Source organism: Podarcis erhardii (assembly GCF_964252035.2).
Source record: "Podarcis erhardii genome assembly, chromosome: 9".
Taxonomy (NCBI): domain Eukaryota; kingdom Metazoa; phylum Chordata; class Lepidosauria; order Squamata; family Lacertidae; genus Podarcis; species Podarcis erhardii.
The window spans coordinates 33,861,146-33,878,341 of record NC_138512.1 but is presented as its reverse complement, the minus strand read 5'-3'; the positions used below and the strand labels follow the sequence as shown (position 1 = coordinate 33,878,341).

General features: G+C 41.5%; 1 protein-coding gene across 4 annotated transcripts in view; it reads left to right on the top strand.

Annotated features, from left to right (window-relative positions):
* The window catches only part of GALNTL6 (polypeptide N-acetylgalactosaminyltransferase like 6), a 455,987-nt gene that overhangs the window by 348,465 nt on the left and 90,326 nt on the right, over nt 1-17,196 (top strand). For all 4 annotated transcript variants that reach the window (XM_081875341.1, XM_081875343.1, XM_081875342.1 and 1 more), the window contains exons 6-7: nt 12,961-13,146; nt 14,674-14,857. In XM_081875341.1, the coding sequence (XP_081731467.1) occupies nt 12,961-13,146; nt 14,674-14,857 (370 nt within the window). The remainder of the gene's footprint in view (nt 1-12,960; nt 13,147-14,673; nt 14,858-17,196) is intronic.

Genomic DNA, 17,196 nt, shown 5'->3' with positions numbered 1-17,196 from the left:
TTTTCTCAAAAACAAGACCCACCATGCTCAATGAAACTTACTCCCGCATAAGTGTGTTTAGGATTACGCTGTTAAATGTCTTACAAGGGAAATAAAGGGATATTCTGGTAAGCCTTTTGTTATCATGAAAGGATTGAGTTCATGTCAAACTATCAGCTCTATAATTTGAAGGAAATTGAGGCCATCTTAATAGGGAGAAGAGTCAGTATCAACAAATCAAATGCTATGTTTAATTGTTCAGCCAGTATCACAAATAGCACCACAGCTTCTACATTCCTGATTTATACAACTGTCTCCAATGCTTCTAGTTCAGAATACTTGGCGTGACTATTACATAGTGATGCTGGGACCTACAGCCAGCACTCCGGCGTGCCAACAATTTAATCATTCAAGAGGTGTGGATGAGCTAATGGAACTTCAATCCCTAGTGGACTGTATTAATAAGAAAACAGTCTGAGTGATACAAGATGAATTTTCAGGTCAAAGAGCTGAGATTTGTGGGTGAGATACTGAACAATTGTGTATAAATGTTGCAGATGACTGTTGCCTTCAGGGAGATGCTAGTGTTGGACAGCAATCATAGATACTGTGTATGTCTACTGAAACAAATAAGCCAAATCAGTGGGTGGGTAATACAGTGGCTATTCTTGCAGCTCTCTCTCTCTCATTGATTGACATGTTTAGACATTGTGTTACAGAGAGTGGGAAGGAAGTGCTGCTGACTCTCAGAGTCTTGATTAAATCACTGGTAATATTTAAGACTAGCGAATTGCACATAATTATGAGGGACAGTATATGTGTATAGAGTAAGGCCTCCTTGGATCTATGCACAGATGTCTACTTCTGTGAAGTCCCTCTTGGTGAAGGGAGATGCATCCAGTGACAGGAGTGGTAGGCAAGCTTTGTGTCCTATGCAATGTCATCCCCAAATGCAGTACTTGAATATTTACTCCCTGGGAAGTGAATGGCATGCTATTATTTTTTGGAGAAGGGTAAAGAGTTGTATTCTGGTCCAATCTGCCACTGTTATCCAAGGCAGTGACCATGTTATCCCCTGCACACATGTCATGACCCCAGCCCAATAATACTTGAATCTGCAGTCCTCGTATAACAGTAGCCCCAGTGAGGAGATGGATCCATTCCCCAATCTTTCCCATATGGCTCCACTGCCTTTTGAGCCAACGTATTGTCTGCTGAGCCTTGAAAAGACACCTCTGCCTCCAGATTCTATGGAAACAACTGTGGACTCCTTGGTGAATCAGGAGCTTCCCCCCAGTTTGAAATCCTGCTGCCAAAGGTTACAGTAAAAGGCACAGCCCTTTAACTGGAGCACCAGGCAGGTAGAACATCAATCTTAATCTTTAAAGGTTGAATTAAAAGCCAAATATTTTTGTTCCCATCAAAAATATTTCTTAAGGAATGCTCAAATGAACCCCTCCACATATTCAATGAACATGGTAGGAGTTAGCGATAAAGCACCCACTGATCACACGTCTTCTGTACCATATGCCACTGATACATTGAAGCATATTGATGCATGTGTTTGTGTGTGTGTCATGCTGCTATGTGCTTCTGAATATTTTGTGCTACTGCTTGTGGCAAAGACATTCAGTCACTGGAGGCATAAGATGAATGATCAAGCCAAGCTTCTTCTAACTATATAATTTCTAAGACATCTAGATAACACCATCCATTTCTTTGCATGCCCAGGCAGAGACTCCCCATCCCCAAGAGCCTACCCAGAAGAAATGAATGACTCATGACAAAGTGTTATGGGATTAAATTGGCCACAACTTTATTTAAAGTTTTAGATATAGGAAGACCTTGGCTTAGGCATTTGGCATCCCTCCCAGTCCCCAGCCAGAGATCTGGGGCACATCAGGGTTAGTCAGATCTGTCTGGGGAGAGGGCTGGCTCTGGAAGATGTTTGTTTACGCGGAGAGCCCCACCCCAATTTTGCCGCAATGCTGACAACCTTTCAGTGTATGGCCAGTGACTCCCCTCCAACCCAGCCCCTTTAACGGGGAACCCTGGGATCGCCACCACGGGGCGTGCACGTCACCACTGCACACGCAGGGAAAATAGACTAAAGGATTTTGCCCAAGGCCTAAAACCGCCAAAGATGTGACAATTTGCTACAGGGAAGGCAAAACCTGCCAATGTAGGAGAAATCCTTCCCGGTCCTTTAACAGCAACCATCGTAAGACCGTAGCAGCACCCACATACCTGCAAGGAAGAAGTTAACCTGTAAATAATAATAATAATGGCATTAAATAAAGGGAGGGTAGGGTGGGTGAAGCTCTGGAGCCAACTGCGTGATCACAGGTTGATATACTCGAAGAGCAGACCAAGTGAAAACTGCTCACTTTTGGTCCACTCCGCTGGCTCTGCCTCCCCACACCACGGATAGGTTTATTTGAACTGAGGTTTGGTGGGAACCTCAAAGGGCAGTGACGTGGGGAGGCAGACCAGTAACTTTGCCAGAGAATCCCAAGGGACCAGGGGTACTGTGCGCGGCCATGCAAAGGGCACCCTCCAGTTGATGGGAGAGCGGTTATTTTGGTAGTTCCTGAGATACCCTTTGTCCCCTTTGTTATTACTGCATAGTGATTGTTTTGGTGGTATACCACTGATTCCTAGACAATTTTGTAAATAAATGGTAATATGCCATTGATTCGTCTCCTCTGACATTATAATACAGAGAATCATTGCCGTAGTAGGTGATCCTTAGAATCTCACTTAAAGGGGTTCTTTGATCTTTGTATTTAATAATGGGAGAATATAAAGTACATCTAATTAATCATCTTGGAAATCATGTTTTAATAACTAAGTTGTCTTTGTGCTTTGAACAAGACAAGGGATTAAAATAGTGATTTAACTTTAGTACCCTCTTCAGCATAGTTTCTCATGCCACAGAATTATTTTTCAATCAGCCTAAAATACATGTTCTTTGTATGTTTCGTGATGTATAAAATCAATGAATGAATCTGTTTTGCAGTTTGCAGATGATTGGGCTGAGTAATGGAGGGGAAGGAACTAGGTATGCTAGGCTGAGCTAGGCTGAGATGCTTGGAGAAAACATGGGATATAAATGTAAGAAAATAAAGAAATTAATGTTATATGTATTTTTAAGGAACTGAGAAATAAAGGTAAGAAAAGGTTAAAAAAAAATAACAAGAGTATATGTTTGCATCAAAGCAGATGGTTCTGTCATATCCAAAATGCCTATAGGTGGGGCATTATCTGATGCTGTCTTGTGCAACAGTCACATGCATCACCCCAGCTATGTCCCAGAAAATGATGGCTGGAGTCAGCATCTTCATCCCAAGCCACTTGGATGCACTGGCTTTTGGGGATTTATCACAGTGCTTCAGTGTGATCCACTGTAGTAGTTTCATAGGTTTGAGACTTGAAGCAGATAAAAAAGGGGGGGGAAGTAAACACAAATTGAAATATATTGTGTTTCTGCAGTGTTGTGATTTCTAAGCCTCCTTCCTGAGATTTGAAGGTGTAACTTAAGGTGTTTCTCTTCATCTATTCAGAAAGGAATATAAAGCTTATAGATTAAATGTAACACACCCACTAGGGTGGCTTGGCGTTCTCCCTGAACATGAAAAAGATTGAAATATACAAATCAGCTGCCACTCTCCTTTCCATCCTTCCCCAGCTCATGATTAATTCCCAGTGTTCCTTGCTTCTGAGCAAGCTGCCTGTTTCTGTATTACCTGATGAAAAGGAACCTAATAAAATGTGAAATTAATCAAAACGAGGGTGTAGCAAACTGGTAACTGCAATCTTCAAAACGCTTTCAGTGAAATATTTAGAAGACTATCACAGATAGTACAGCCAGTTAAAGGCTGATCATGCCATTCAGTCTAATGAGGTTTTTGCACAGCTGTTTCATACTGATGATGTCTTATCTATTTTGGAATAGCTGCCATTATCAGCAACTGCAGCACTAAAAGAGCATCGCAGGCTCATTTGATGAATGTTGTTCCTTTTTCACTTTCACTTCCTCCAACAAGCTACACTCATCACCTTATGGAGACTGAACTATTTCTGTATAACATAAATCCAACACTGACATGTTATAGCTGACAGGGTATTGTTTTCAGATTGATGGCAGCCATATATATGTTTTCCAATTTTGAAAGGTTTCATTTAATTGTTTTCTAATATTAATTTGAAATGTGCTTCTGTTGCAAATACTTGCATCAGCCAGATGTTTGTGACAGCACTGCATGAAGACAGAATATCTACACAACATTCCAACAATCTCTCTATTCCTATCATATATTTAGCAGTAATCGTTTAACTTCCTTCTCACATGGCATGCATCAGTATAGAGGGATTGTGACTCTATGCAGGGAGGGCCAATTTTATTAGCCTTGTTGTGAATTGCAGTGGGTAGCACAGAGTGACCCAGCACAATGTTGACTTCCTTCCCAACTAGTTCATGCTACACTACAGTATGTAGCACCAGTATTCAAAAGTTTTTTAATAACAAAAGCCCTCTCATATTTTATTGACTTCTTATGGCCAGGCCAAAAGCAGACTGGAAAGCACTGGGGAAAGTTTGCATCCTGCAAGCAATGCTCAACCACTATGCTGGAAAGGAAGAGTGAGCTGGTCCTTAATAACTATCGCCTCCATTCAGTGTTATTGTTTAAAGGGGCTTAAAGGTAAAGGTAAAGGTCCAGGCATTTAGGTCCAGGCATGACCAACTCTGGGGTTGCGGCACTCATCTCACTTTATTGGCCAAGGGAGCCGGCGTACAGCTTCCAGATCATGTGGTCAGCATGACTAAGCCACTTCTAGCGAACCAGAGCAGTGCACGGAAACGCCATTTACCTTCCCGCCAGAGCGGTACCTATTTATCTACTTGCACTTTGATGTGCTTTCGAACTGCTAGGAGCAGGGACCGAGCTATGGGAACTCACCCCATCACCATCACGGGGATTCGAACCGCCAACCTTCTGATCGGCAAGTCCTAGGCTCTCCACAGCGCCACCCGCGTCCCTTAAAAGGGCTTAGCTCAGCCTTATTTAAAGAGCCAGTAAGTCTCCTCTCCCAAAGTGAAGGATTAGCTCTTTTTAAATAAATAAAAAGTCCAAAGGAGTAAAAAAAAAAGTCTACAGCAGATTGCCTTGATAACAAGATTCTGAATCAAGTCTCCAGGTAGACCACTGCCTAATAAACAAAATGTTTTGTTGTTCTGAGGCTGCAGAACTTTGAAAAAGTTTGGGTAACATTGAAATTGTTGGAACAGATGGAATATGGACTTACTGACGTCATTGTTTTCATAATATTCTGCAGTGCAGGAAAGCTAAAAAGTCCATGTGAAGAGTTATTGGAATAAGCAGTTTTGAAAACTGAAAAGCTGCCCATTCAAAGAGAACCGCAACGGATCGAAAAGTTGTATTGTGTAGCCTGCAGCTTCCCCAAATATGCTGAGGTTCTTCAAAGGCAGTTGCACAACAGTGCTCCTGTCTGAAAAATTTCATCTTACCCAAACTCAAATTTATCTGAATGTGAAGCTTTAAACTGATATGTTGACTTGGCATAGTTCTATCCTAATCCTTGTGCTTAGGAGCAAATATCACTTTCCATGGGCAATTCAACCTCTTACGCAGGTGTAGCCCCCATTAACTTCAGTTGGATCTCAGTTTTTTAACTGCTAATTTAGGGTAAAACATTAGCATTTCCTGCAAGTAAACAATGTATTTTTCATGTCATTCCATCCTAATATCAGTCAATCCCAATAATTGCTGATGTATTTCCATGAGAACATTTTTTCCCACACACACACACACAAAACTTTCAGGGAAATTTTATTTTATTTATTAGATTTACCTCCCTTCAACATAAGATCTAAGGGTGGTTCACAGAATAAAACATAGAGAACAGAACTCAAACTTGGGGAAAGGAGACACTGAGATATATTCATTCATTTCTAAATGGAAGGTAATTGATTTGTAAAGCTCTATAGATGGCCAAGATGCGTGCATCCATTTTATACTATGATATATGCTAAAAAATATGTATATTACCACATCAGTGGACAGTGAAATCTCAGAAAGATTTGTGCAAAAGAAACCAATTGCAGCAGAACAGAAAATAGTGGCTCAAAATGTCAGAATTTATTGAAGCAGATTTATACATGTCTACTTCAAGAACTTTGTATTGAATGAGGGGACATAGATTATTTTAATGCTTCTTGAGCAGAATATCTGTGAGCATGCTTAATAAGAAAGAGGTTCTAGAGAAGGAGTGGCTATCCTGTGTCCCTCCAGATGCTGTTGAACTACAAGTCCTGTCATCCCTGACCATTAACCACACTAGCTGAGGCTGATGGGAGATGGAGTCCAACAATCTCTGGATAACCACAGCTTAATCTACAGTATTCATTTTCATCAGAAGACTGATGGTTCAGAAGATGGTGCAGAGGAACAAGCATCCTGAACTCTGAAGCTTGAAAGTTTTAATCCCCATTGCAATGTCACACTTAATGGGCTCCTCATTGGTAGCTGCAATAAAAACAAAGCAATGAAACAAACTATCTGTGGAGAATGACCTGCTGCTGTGTGTTTCTTTGATTCAACCCAACATAAAGTAATTAACTGATACCAAAAAAATGCAAGTGCCTCATTAAAGAACTCTGTTAAAAGTGAACTTTGTTTTATAATTAAAACGTATTTATACTTTGTGTCTGTTTAAAAATAAAACTTCAGTCTTCAGACTGAAGACTTCAGACACAAATGTATTTTCTTGTGAAACTTTCCTCGTAATCATATCACATCAACTAGCCACAAGTTAAGAACCACACATATAGCTGAACAAACTTTGCTGAGGGTGTCCTAGAGCTGGCAAGACTACAGAAAAGGGCCACTGAGGCGGTAATCCTATGCACACTTAACCTGCAAGGAAGCCCCATTAAACACAGTGAGCCTTATTTCTGAGTAAATATTAATGGGATTACTCTAAGTAAGGACACAAAGGATTGCACAAATATATTAATGGCACAGAAAGCTTGAAGAGGATTAATTATTACATTTGCCCAGGTCTTCCTCTAATTTCCCAGATAGAAGCTTTTGTCCTCACAGCAGCCCTGTGAGGAGGTTAGGCTTAGACCAAGGTAGTCCAGCTTTCCATACCAAGTGGGCCACAAAAGTACACAGGACTGGGGGAGCAAGACCAAAATTGGATGTTTCTCCCCAGCCCTTTCTCTGCTTTCCCAAAGCTGGCTAAGTGACTGTGGGAAGGAGGCACAAAGCTCTAGCAGCGTCCTTGATCTTCTGATAATCTCTACATGTGACATTGGAAACAGGGCATCTCCGCTGCCCACCACACCATTAAATCACAACCTTATCTTTTTTCTGACAGCAGTTTGTCATTTTTTGTAGAGTTGTGGAAATTTGTGGTGTGTACATTGGGACCATTTGGGGTGAGTGGTGCAGGCATTAGGAATGATTTTCCACAATGCCAGGAGTAGCTTAAGGTATGTTTTAAAGAGATTTTTTAAAAATAAGAATAAAATAGAAGTATGTCAGAGAGGGTTTCAGGCAAAGCAAAGCAAATGTCAGCAAAATGACAGGTTGCAAAATTGGAGTGACTTTTCACAATCTCATAAATATGTAAACCTTGGCTTAGTTGACAAGTTATTGTCAAGAGCAATTTGAAATTGTTACCATTAATTATGTCATATGGGTGTCATTTAGACATTGGTGTGTTAACAATGATTGGATAATGTACATACGACATTCACAAAGTATTTATTTCTATCACAAAAATCATGCTGCCTCTGTTTCTCAGGCCACAAAATCGCTTAGCTCATTTAACATTCCAAGACATCTTAGCACTTGAACTCCTTGGGAAAGAGTTACAGTACTATATAAATTTTACCTGTATAATGAGTACGTTGGTTTAAACACACACACACACACACACACACACACTTCAGAAACAGAGGAGAAATTATGAGGTTGCTTATGCTATATAATCTTCCTCAGATGGAGATATTTATGAGGCCAGTCACAGATCTTATTTCTTAACATGTCCTCAATTGTGTTCTTTCTTATTTACAAAATAGTAGCTTTGAGGTAGGAAATATATGCTGTTCAGGCCACATTCAATTCCTGAAGCTCTTTCTTTGACACTGGGTCTGAGTACAAAACTTCAGCTTCACATATTTTGAAAAGAAAACGGTTAGGGTGTGTTCACACCATGACTTCAGTCACATTTCACTTGTGTGTCTTCCTCACTCCCTCTGAAATAATCTTTATGTTGCTACATACCGTATTTTTTGCTCTATGACTCACTTTTTCCCTCCTAAAAAGTAAGGGAAAATGTGTGTGCGTCCTTTGGAGCGAATGCAGGCTGCGCAGCTATCACAGAAGCCAGAACAGCTAGAGGGATCGCTGCTTTCGCTGCGCAGCGATCCTTCTTGTTGTTCTGGCTTCTGAGATTCAGAATATTCTTTTTCTTGTTTTCCTCCTCCAAAAACTAGGTGCGTCTTATGATCTGGTGCATCTTATAGAGTGAAAAATACGGTAGACATTTTCCATTCAGGGCTGGTGCAGAATAGTGACTAAGAGAGGAAAACATGGATCAGGAAGTTCCTGGTTCAAATCTCATGTCTGCAATCAACTCACTAGGTGGCCTTAGGCATGCCATTCTCTCTCAGCCTTAGTCCTCCCAGCTATGTTTTGGGGGATCGTCATACTGACTTACCTTACAGCAGGCATCCCCAAGCTCGGCCCTCCAGATGTTTTGGGACTACAACTCCCATCATCCCTAGCTAACAGGACCAGTGGTCAGGGATGATGGGAATTGTAGTCCCAAAACATCTGGAGGGCCAAGTTTGGGGATGCCTGCCTTACAGTGTTGGTGTAGGTATTACAACCAGAAGAGGGGCCACCAACCTTTCCAGAACAGGGTGCACATTTGCAATTTTTAGAAAGTTCAGTGCCCCCCCGGCAAACAAAATTCACTATAGTCAATGGAATACAACCAACCACACCCTAGGGACCCCCAACCTCTGATCCTGGCATCCAGCTAAAGAGTGGGCATGTTTTAAGGGGGCATGTTCAGTGTAGGAGAGAATGAGCCAATGTAAACCTGAACTGGGCAATGCCAGGGATGGTTGTGGGCAGGATTCCAGTTTTACACTAGATGACTTCCGGGGTCCCTTCCAACTCTACAGTTCTACGTTCTGCTGCTTGATTTCCTCTCTGCATCTGTCCACGCCCTTCACTCCTTGTTTCTTCCAGTCTAGCTCTTAAAGGAGCATTGCTCTCACATCTCCCTTTATCTGATAATCAAATGGATAGCACCTATCCATTGTATCCAATAATACGTTCCAAGAAAAAAACAGCAGCATAAATGTGAAAGAAAACAAAAATCATCCCCACTCCCCTCCCCACAAACAAATGAATATATTAAGCGCTGTCTTTGTGGTGCTTTGTGTTGTCTTGTAGGTCTTCTTAGGAGTTTTTCGCCCAGGGTAGGATATTTCTGGCTTTTGCTGCAGCTTACCATGGCATTGTTGAGAATCTGCTTTCTCAGCATGTCATGGTGCCCTGGGTTCAAGTTCCTCAGCATTCCCTTCTATGAGTTGAAGATGCCATCTGTTCATCCTGTACGATTCACCACCCAATGTCAAGACCCTCTCACTCCACCCGTCTGGAGCTTGATAAACCATATGGTTGTTTTTTGTTGCATAGCAGGAGCGCAAAGCAGGGACTGGCAAGGCACATGTTGAATATCCCCCTCCCTGTCAGTTCTTGATGCATTTTGCACTGGTGATTGACTGGAATTGTTTCACTGGTTATTTCAGTCATGGATGTTTATAGTTTAATGTTTTAATGGGGTTGTTTTATTGCTCGTTTTAATTAGGGTATATTTTTAATTATTCTGTATTGGTTTTTATGTTTTGTAAAATGCTTAGAAGCCACCTGGGTATTAAGCAGTGTGTGTGTGTGTGAGAGAGAGAGAGAGAGAGAGGAGAAGAAGAAGAAGAAGAAGAAGGAGGAGGAGGAGGAGGAGGAGGAGGAGGAGGAGGAGGAGGAGGAGGAGGAGGAGGAGGAGAAGAAGAAGAAGAAGAAGAAGAAGAAGAAGAAGAAGAAGAAGAAGAAGAAGGAGAAGGAGGAGGAGGAGGAGGAGGAGAAGAAGAAGAAGAAGAAGAAGAAGAAGAAGAAGAAGAAGAAGAAGAAGAAGAAGAAGAAGAAGAAATGTGTAGGCATCATTCATACCCTGTTTGCCTCAATTCAGATAAATTATTAGAGGAGGGGAAACATCAAATAGTGTTACCACTGGTTTTCTGGGCAATGCCTTTGCATCTTTAACAACTGCATATGACAGGCAGAAAATCAAACTGTGTAACTTTCACTATCGCTTCATGCTGCACTGTTTTAATTTCTTGTGACCACATAGCTACTTTAGGGCCAGGCCGTGTCAGTGGGGCAGGGGCAATTCTAACATATGAGCAGGAAGGTTGGCAACCTTGATTTAAGTGCATCTCAGGGAGCTGAGCCAAGCATTTGAGCATTCTGCTTGGGCACACTTAATTACCAGGAGAAAAAAGCAACTGTCTTGCTGCTATTCGTTCTATAAACTCATGTCTGCATTAAATGAAGATAAAGATGGCCACACACACACACACACACACAACCTACAATGGAGAATTTGTTTATTGGCTATCAGTAAAGGGGCCATAATGCTGCCCTTCATCATTGCTTGTCATACCACTGACAACCTATAAAACTTCTGCTTCTGCATAACTCTTTATTTGTCTGTTCCTGTGCCAGCTTAGACCCTGGCAGGTGCCTGGCATGTATCAGCAGTATGATTTATTACCTCATTTAATAAAAAATGTGAAGAAAAGAATGAGATATTTTCTCTTAAAATTACAAATTAGGAGCCTCCTCTCTCTGTTTAATGACAAGAGCCCTGGCTTCGTCTCTATTTAAGGTGCTCCATTTATTGCCCGGGCGGTGGGGATGCTGCCTATTGTGGTTGTCACTCTCCAGCCTGTCCCTGGAAGTGAAATTTATGCAGTACCCCAGCATACAAATGAAAGCATCCTAGCTGAATATTATATTGACATGGAAAGCTTTCCTGAATGAATTCCACTGACAATAAATAGCCTGGATGTCTTGTCTCCCCAAGATTTAATGACCATTTCATTTCAGTTGGATTTCTCTTTTCCACATAACAATATAATTCTACAGAAAAATTGCCCAGACATTTCCCTCCCCACCCCATACCCTCACTTCTACCCTTGACACAGAGTATGTAGGTTGATGGGAATGCTAGACTTTGCCAGCTTTGAGCGGATTTCCCGACTTTCCATGCAACCACTTCATGCTCTGAACAAACCAGTTGGACAGTCATTTCCTCTTTCCAGAGAAACCTGGCAACTGTCTATCTGTGAAGTAAACCAGGAGCATGTTAGTGTCACTAACCCCCGCTACCTTCTGCTAATATGCAGCCAATGGTCAGGGTAGGTCTTGGACTTTTTGTGAGGTTTTTCCCACCTGGTGCCTGCCGCTCCTTCTTGTTGGATGCCCCACTCCCTTACAAGTACAGATTGCTCTGTGATCCATGGCTCTCTGTATCCAGCTCATTTGATGCCCAAGCCCCTCTTGGCTCAGGACTCAGATGAATCCAGTGCAAAACCCTACTATTTACATAACAAACCATGTACACATGCTTGCATCACATTCACACAATTAATTGCATTCATGGCTAGCTTAGCCCATGATAGTAGGAATAGGTGAACTTTTCCAATCTTATGTTCAGTTCTCTGCATTTCCACACAAGTTTGCATTTTAAAAAGAAGCCATTGTGAAAATTATTTAGCATGTTGGTGTGAATTTCTCCACACTATTTTGCCTAAATGCACATCTTTGCAAATAATTCTTTTTTGTGTTATTTTCACTAGTATATGCATTTTATGCACTTTACCCTAATATATGCATTTTGTTACATATTACTTGGCATTGCAAACTTTGGAAAGTGTAAATTTTAAGTGATGAGTGTGCTTTGGTTAACTTATTGTTTTGGAAAGAGTTGATTAGGTAGGTTCACTTTAAATGACTATTGGGTCAATTTGGGGGGCTGGGGGCATTCTTAACAACTGGAGATACATATGGTTTGATCTGTTCAAAGAAAGAAATGAATTGATAGGGTGAGGTGCTTCATGCAGTGTTTTGTTTTTGGGTTTTTTTGTTATGAATGTACTCAATAAAGTTGTTTTTTGAAAGGGCAAAACTGCAGGCGGTGATACAATTCTGTTGTTTATGTTGAATTAGAAGGCAAAAAGAGAAAGGGAAAACTCCCAAAGGCACCGTCTCCTGATGCAAACACAGAAGGATTGAATAAGACAAAATACTGCTTGCTTTTATTAGCAAAGTCTTTGCAACTGTTCACATGCTACAAGCTGTTGTCCAATTGCTGAGGTTGCTCTAAAGTTGATTCCCTCTTGGCCTTACCCGTCAAAGCCCGTCAGTTATCCTGACTTCACAGCCCAATGTTATTTTTTTCTGTGTGTCTTTTTGCATAATTAATAGGACTAGCAAGCCCACTTGGAAAGGGCATCATTTACAAAACCATATGCCAGAATGTTCATCTGGCCTTAGGCAGAAGGCACTGGAGGGTCAATGAACACCCTGCAGTCATTTTGGCTGTGATTATATGGTACATGGAAGTTTGCCAACAGTGAATGTGCCGTGAAAAGGTCTAAAATGTCACTGGCTTCCTCTGTGTGTTTAAACGAAGAACATTTGCAATTTATTAAGCATTTCAGAACGGGTTCTACAAATAATAAGGAACTCTGAATGAGCTAGAAAGGAAAGCTATTGAGTTCTGTGTTGGTAAATATTATGTGGTGTCCAGTGTCATATGTTCTCAGCTCAACCGTTCATAGGTAATGTTTCCATGTTCTCCTCCATGTCTTTGCAGAACACTTGAGAGAAAAGCTGGAGGAATATATGGCACGTTTTGTCAAAGTGAGAATTGTGCGCACCAAAAAACGGGAAGGGCTCATTCGCACCAGACTACTTGGAGCCTCAATAGCTAAAGGAGAAGTCTTGACCTTCCTCGACTCCCATTGTGAAGTCAACGTGAACTGGCTGCCTCCTTTACTTAGTAAGTTATACTGGAACTTACAACATTAGGGTTTTCATGGTACTGAAACATATACTTTATCTCATGAATACAATGTAGCTTCCAACATTTTATTTAGTACAACCCGCCAACAGCATCTATAAGTCACCTGTATATTTAGACCTGGAAGTGAAACTTCCTAGACTGTAATGCAAAATAGGATTAGCAGAAGAAACATGATGAGAATTAAAATGTTTAGGATGGAACTCTTATTCATTTGGGCTGAATTCAGCACTGGTAGCTTGAGTCACCCACTAGTGGATCTTGAGGAGGCATGTTTTGAAACAGCCTTCCCCAATCTGGTGTCGCCCAGATGTTTTGGACCACAACTCTCATCAGCCCCAGCCAGCACAACTGTTGTATTCTGAAACATTTGGAAAGCACAATGTTGGGCGACAGCTGTTTTAGAACATCTGACCATATACTGTGCCTTTTATAGAATTATTTGTTTATGTTGTCCAACCTAGTGAGGCTGGATGAGCAACAATGGAAAACACAGCACTTGAACCAGGAGGACAACATGTCCACTTGGATGATTCTGACACGTCTGCCTGGAAAATAATTCAGAACTGTTATATTTGGGGGTTATGTCACTGGAACTTTGGAAATCTGAGCCTGTTGACCATTTACCATCTTAATCAATGGCCATTTACAATCTTCATCAGTGGCTCCCACCAAGAGAAGCTATCATAGCTATGCATCTGATGTGTTCTGCGGGCTCTCTGATTTGTTTCATTGGTGCTGGTCATTGGCCGCAACAGAAAAAAAATTGATTTCATTTGACCTATGCACCAGATTTTGCATTTTTCATGAATGTTGTAATACAGCTCTCAGCAACTTAACTATACATCAAAATATACATGCTGAGAGAAAATATACTTTTTAATTATTTGAGATGGGTATGTTGCTCAGATTAAAACATTAACAGAACAGAATTCTGTGTCAAAGTGACACAGGCGAGAATTAAATAGATATGCTCCTCCCTTGCATCTGCCCTCAGCTGCTATCAGAGAAGAAGCTGAGTTGCAGAAGTCTGATGTTCATATTTTAGGAGCCAGAATGAGCAGCATTTTCTCAGTGCATTCTTGCTGTACACACTCAAAGCTAAAATGACAATTCTTTTGATTTCTGGTTTTTATTTTTTATTTTTTGCATGCTCGCTGACTCCTTAGGTGACAGATTGGGGACAGCTTAGAGCAGCAAAGTGACAGAGATATAGATGACTTGACTTCTGTGGGTCTCGCTGGGATGTGACTCTCTTTGAAGAACTATAATGGCTTCTAATAACAGGCCGAGTGCGTCAAGCCCGTTGCAGATAGAGGCCGGATGCAGATTTGAAAACTGAAATGATTTTAAGGCCATGGGGAGATGCTGAGGCAATTTTCAAAACTTTGAGGGGCGGGGGAAGAGGAGAAGTAAAAGCCTAAGGGATTTACTTTGCGGTAAATGTGATAGATGGCTTGGCTAGACGTACCCTCTTTTTTGTATTTTTATGCTTTCGTCTTTCAGATCAGATTGCGCTAAACCATAAGACCATTGTGTGTCCCATGATCGATGTCATTGACCACAATCACTTTGGGTACGAGGCGCAAGCGGGAGATGCCATGCGTGGAGCCTTCGACTGGGAGATGTACTACAAAAGAATACCAATTCCGCCAGAGCTCCTGAGGGCTGATCCCAGTGACCCTTTTGAGTAAGTAGCAGCAATACCAAGCATTAGAATGAGACATTGCAGGCAGCAGTTGCAAGAACTGTGGCTGCAGCAATAGAGGAAGGCCTTCTGGGCAAATTAACCTCAAATTAAAGATGGCAAGTGGGAAGCAGCAACAAGCAAGAGAATGGTGGGAAAGCTCAAGATGCGGAATCGCAAAAAGGGGGCAGATCACTCTCTAGAGTTCCACTGCTCCCGCTGCTCTCATTTGAGCAAGGAAGAATCCAGCCAGCAAAAGATTCCTGTTCTTTACTGTTAGCAGGGGGGGAATATTGGGAGTGATTGGGGAATAAATGCATCTGTGCTGATTTTCTTGACTATTCCATGGAGTGGCCTTTGAAGAGACATTCGTTTATTATTTCTTTGCTAGAGACTGATGCAACAGATGAATCAAAAGTAAGCTTGTTTTCAGCTAGCAAAGCCCCTATGTATGATTGATGGTGTTGCTACCATATACATCCTGCTATAATTTAAACACAGGGGTATAAGGCAGCTGACTTGTGAATAATCTCAGATAAGCCATCGTCTTATCCCTGGTATTGGGTGGATGAGATAATTCACAGTAACAATCTCCCAAGGCGCCACAAAGTTGAGTCCATTTTTACTTTGATTTTATTTTTGCCTGTCATGCAAAGGGGGATTTATCCTCATCAGCCAAGAAAGTGAGAGGAGAGGGCACCAAGGGAGAGGAAGTGGAGTTATGGCCAGCGATCAAAACCACAAGCCAGTTAAACTGAAGTGCTTAGTATTCAGAAGCTGATTCAGTTCTTTTCATGTTAGAGGGACTAAATCAGGAGACGTTCAAGATGCTGCACTTAAATGGAGTCCCATGTATATAACACTAATGTCATCAAACACCATTATTTTGTGCATAAATGCTGGTTACTCTTATTAAAGTACCAAACAGCATTCAGACATGATAGCTACCTACTTTCCTAGTTCCTTTCCATTTTACGACTATGAACAGGCAAGAAAGGGTATATGATTACTGTGGTCAAGCCCTCTTGGACAGTGGATTTGCATTCCTGAAATAACCACAGCAAGAAGACTAAGGCTGTGGGAAAGCAGGGAATCCCTAGCCCAATGACCCATTGACCCACACCAGCTTGACAAAGCACAGCGAGGTCGGAACAAGAGAGAACATGGTAAGATAAAGCTGAATGTAAGGCAAATCAGTACAATCTGGGAGTTTATTGGTCCAGCAAATGCCTGGAGCCAGCTGTGATGTTAAGTAGATTTATGGCAAAGACGGTATCCCAGTCTCTTCCTCCTTGTAGGAACACTGTGGGTTTAAAGGAACTGTATTTTATTCCGAAGGTTTGTACTGAAGCCTTCTGCTGCTTCTGGACATTGTATGGCAGTAGAGGAATATCCTTCCCAGCTGCATGTGCTCCTGGAAATCAGTCCAGAGTCAGAGGTTTGAGGTTTGCCTAACTTCCAGGCACCAGGGATGGAGGGATTGTCTTCCCCTACATAGAAATTTGAATCAGCCTCTCCCAGGTCCTAATCCAAACAGTCTCTAGCCACTACGCTACCTTGCTGAAGTTCAGTTCCAGGACATCAACAAAATTTCACCACCAGTCTTGAAGCTTTACACTTTTCCAAAAAGTGTGCTCAATTGCTTTAAGCACAATTGATCAGCCCATTTGTTTGGGATTATCAAGGCTTGCTCTTTTCTTAGAGGAAGCAACGCAAACTGGTTTCAGATTTACATTATGTTCCTAAAGTTTGGTAATACATAACTCCCAGCGGAGGGACATGTGCAACTTTAAAGGGAGATTAAAATCTGTTTGTTCTGTTTAAAAGTCTAAGAACTATTAATGCCTCCCCTGGTACTTCTAGCTTTTAACTGCATTTCACTCCTCAATAAATCTACCTGCTGCAATAAAATAGGGAGCACACGACTGCAGGCCATGTAAACAGCACCAACAGGCCATACCTAGAGGTTTGCTTATCCATTTGCTTTACAAAAGGTCATAGAGCTGAATGGAACCTCAGGGATCATCCAGCTCAACCTCCAGCTCAATAAAGCAAAGTAAACTTCCCTCTTCCACAAAAATGTTAAATGATAGTTCTGTCTTAAAATGACTTCCTTTGCTTTGGTTAAATGCACCAGTAAAATTATATACTGCTTCAGCATGCAACATGCCCCCTTCTCCCCATACACATAACTCCCTTTTTAATTAAAATAAAAAATGTCGCAATCTGATGTGTAAATGTGGAGAACTGAACTTAAGAATGGAATAATGAGAAACTGAGGGAAACCAACAACTTTGCCCATCCCTAGACTGGATGCAAGACAAGGCTCTGGCAGTCTGGCT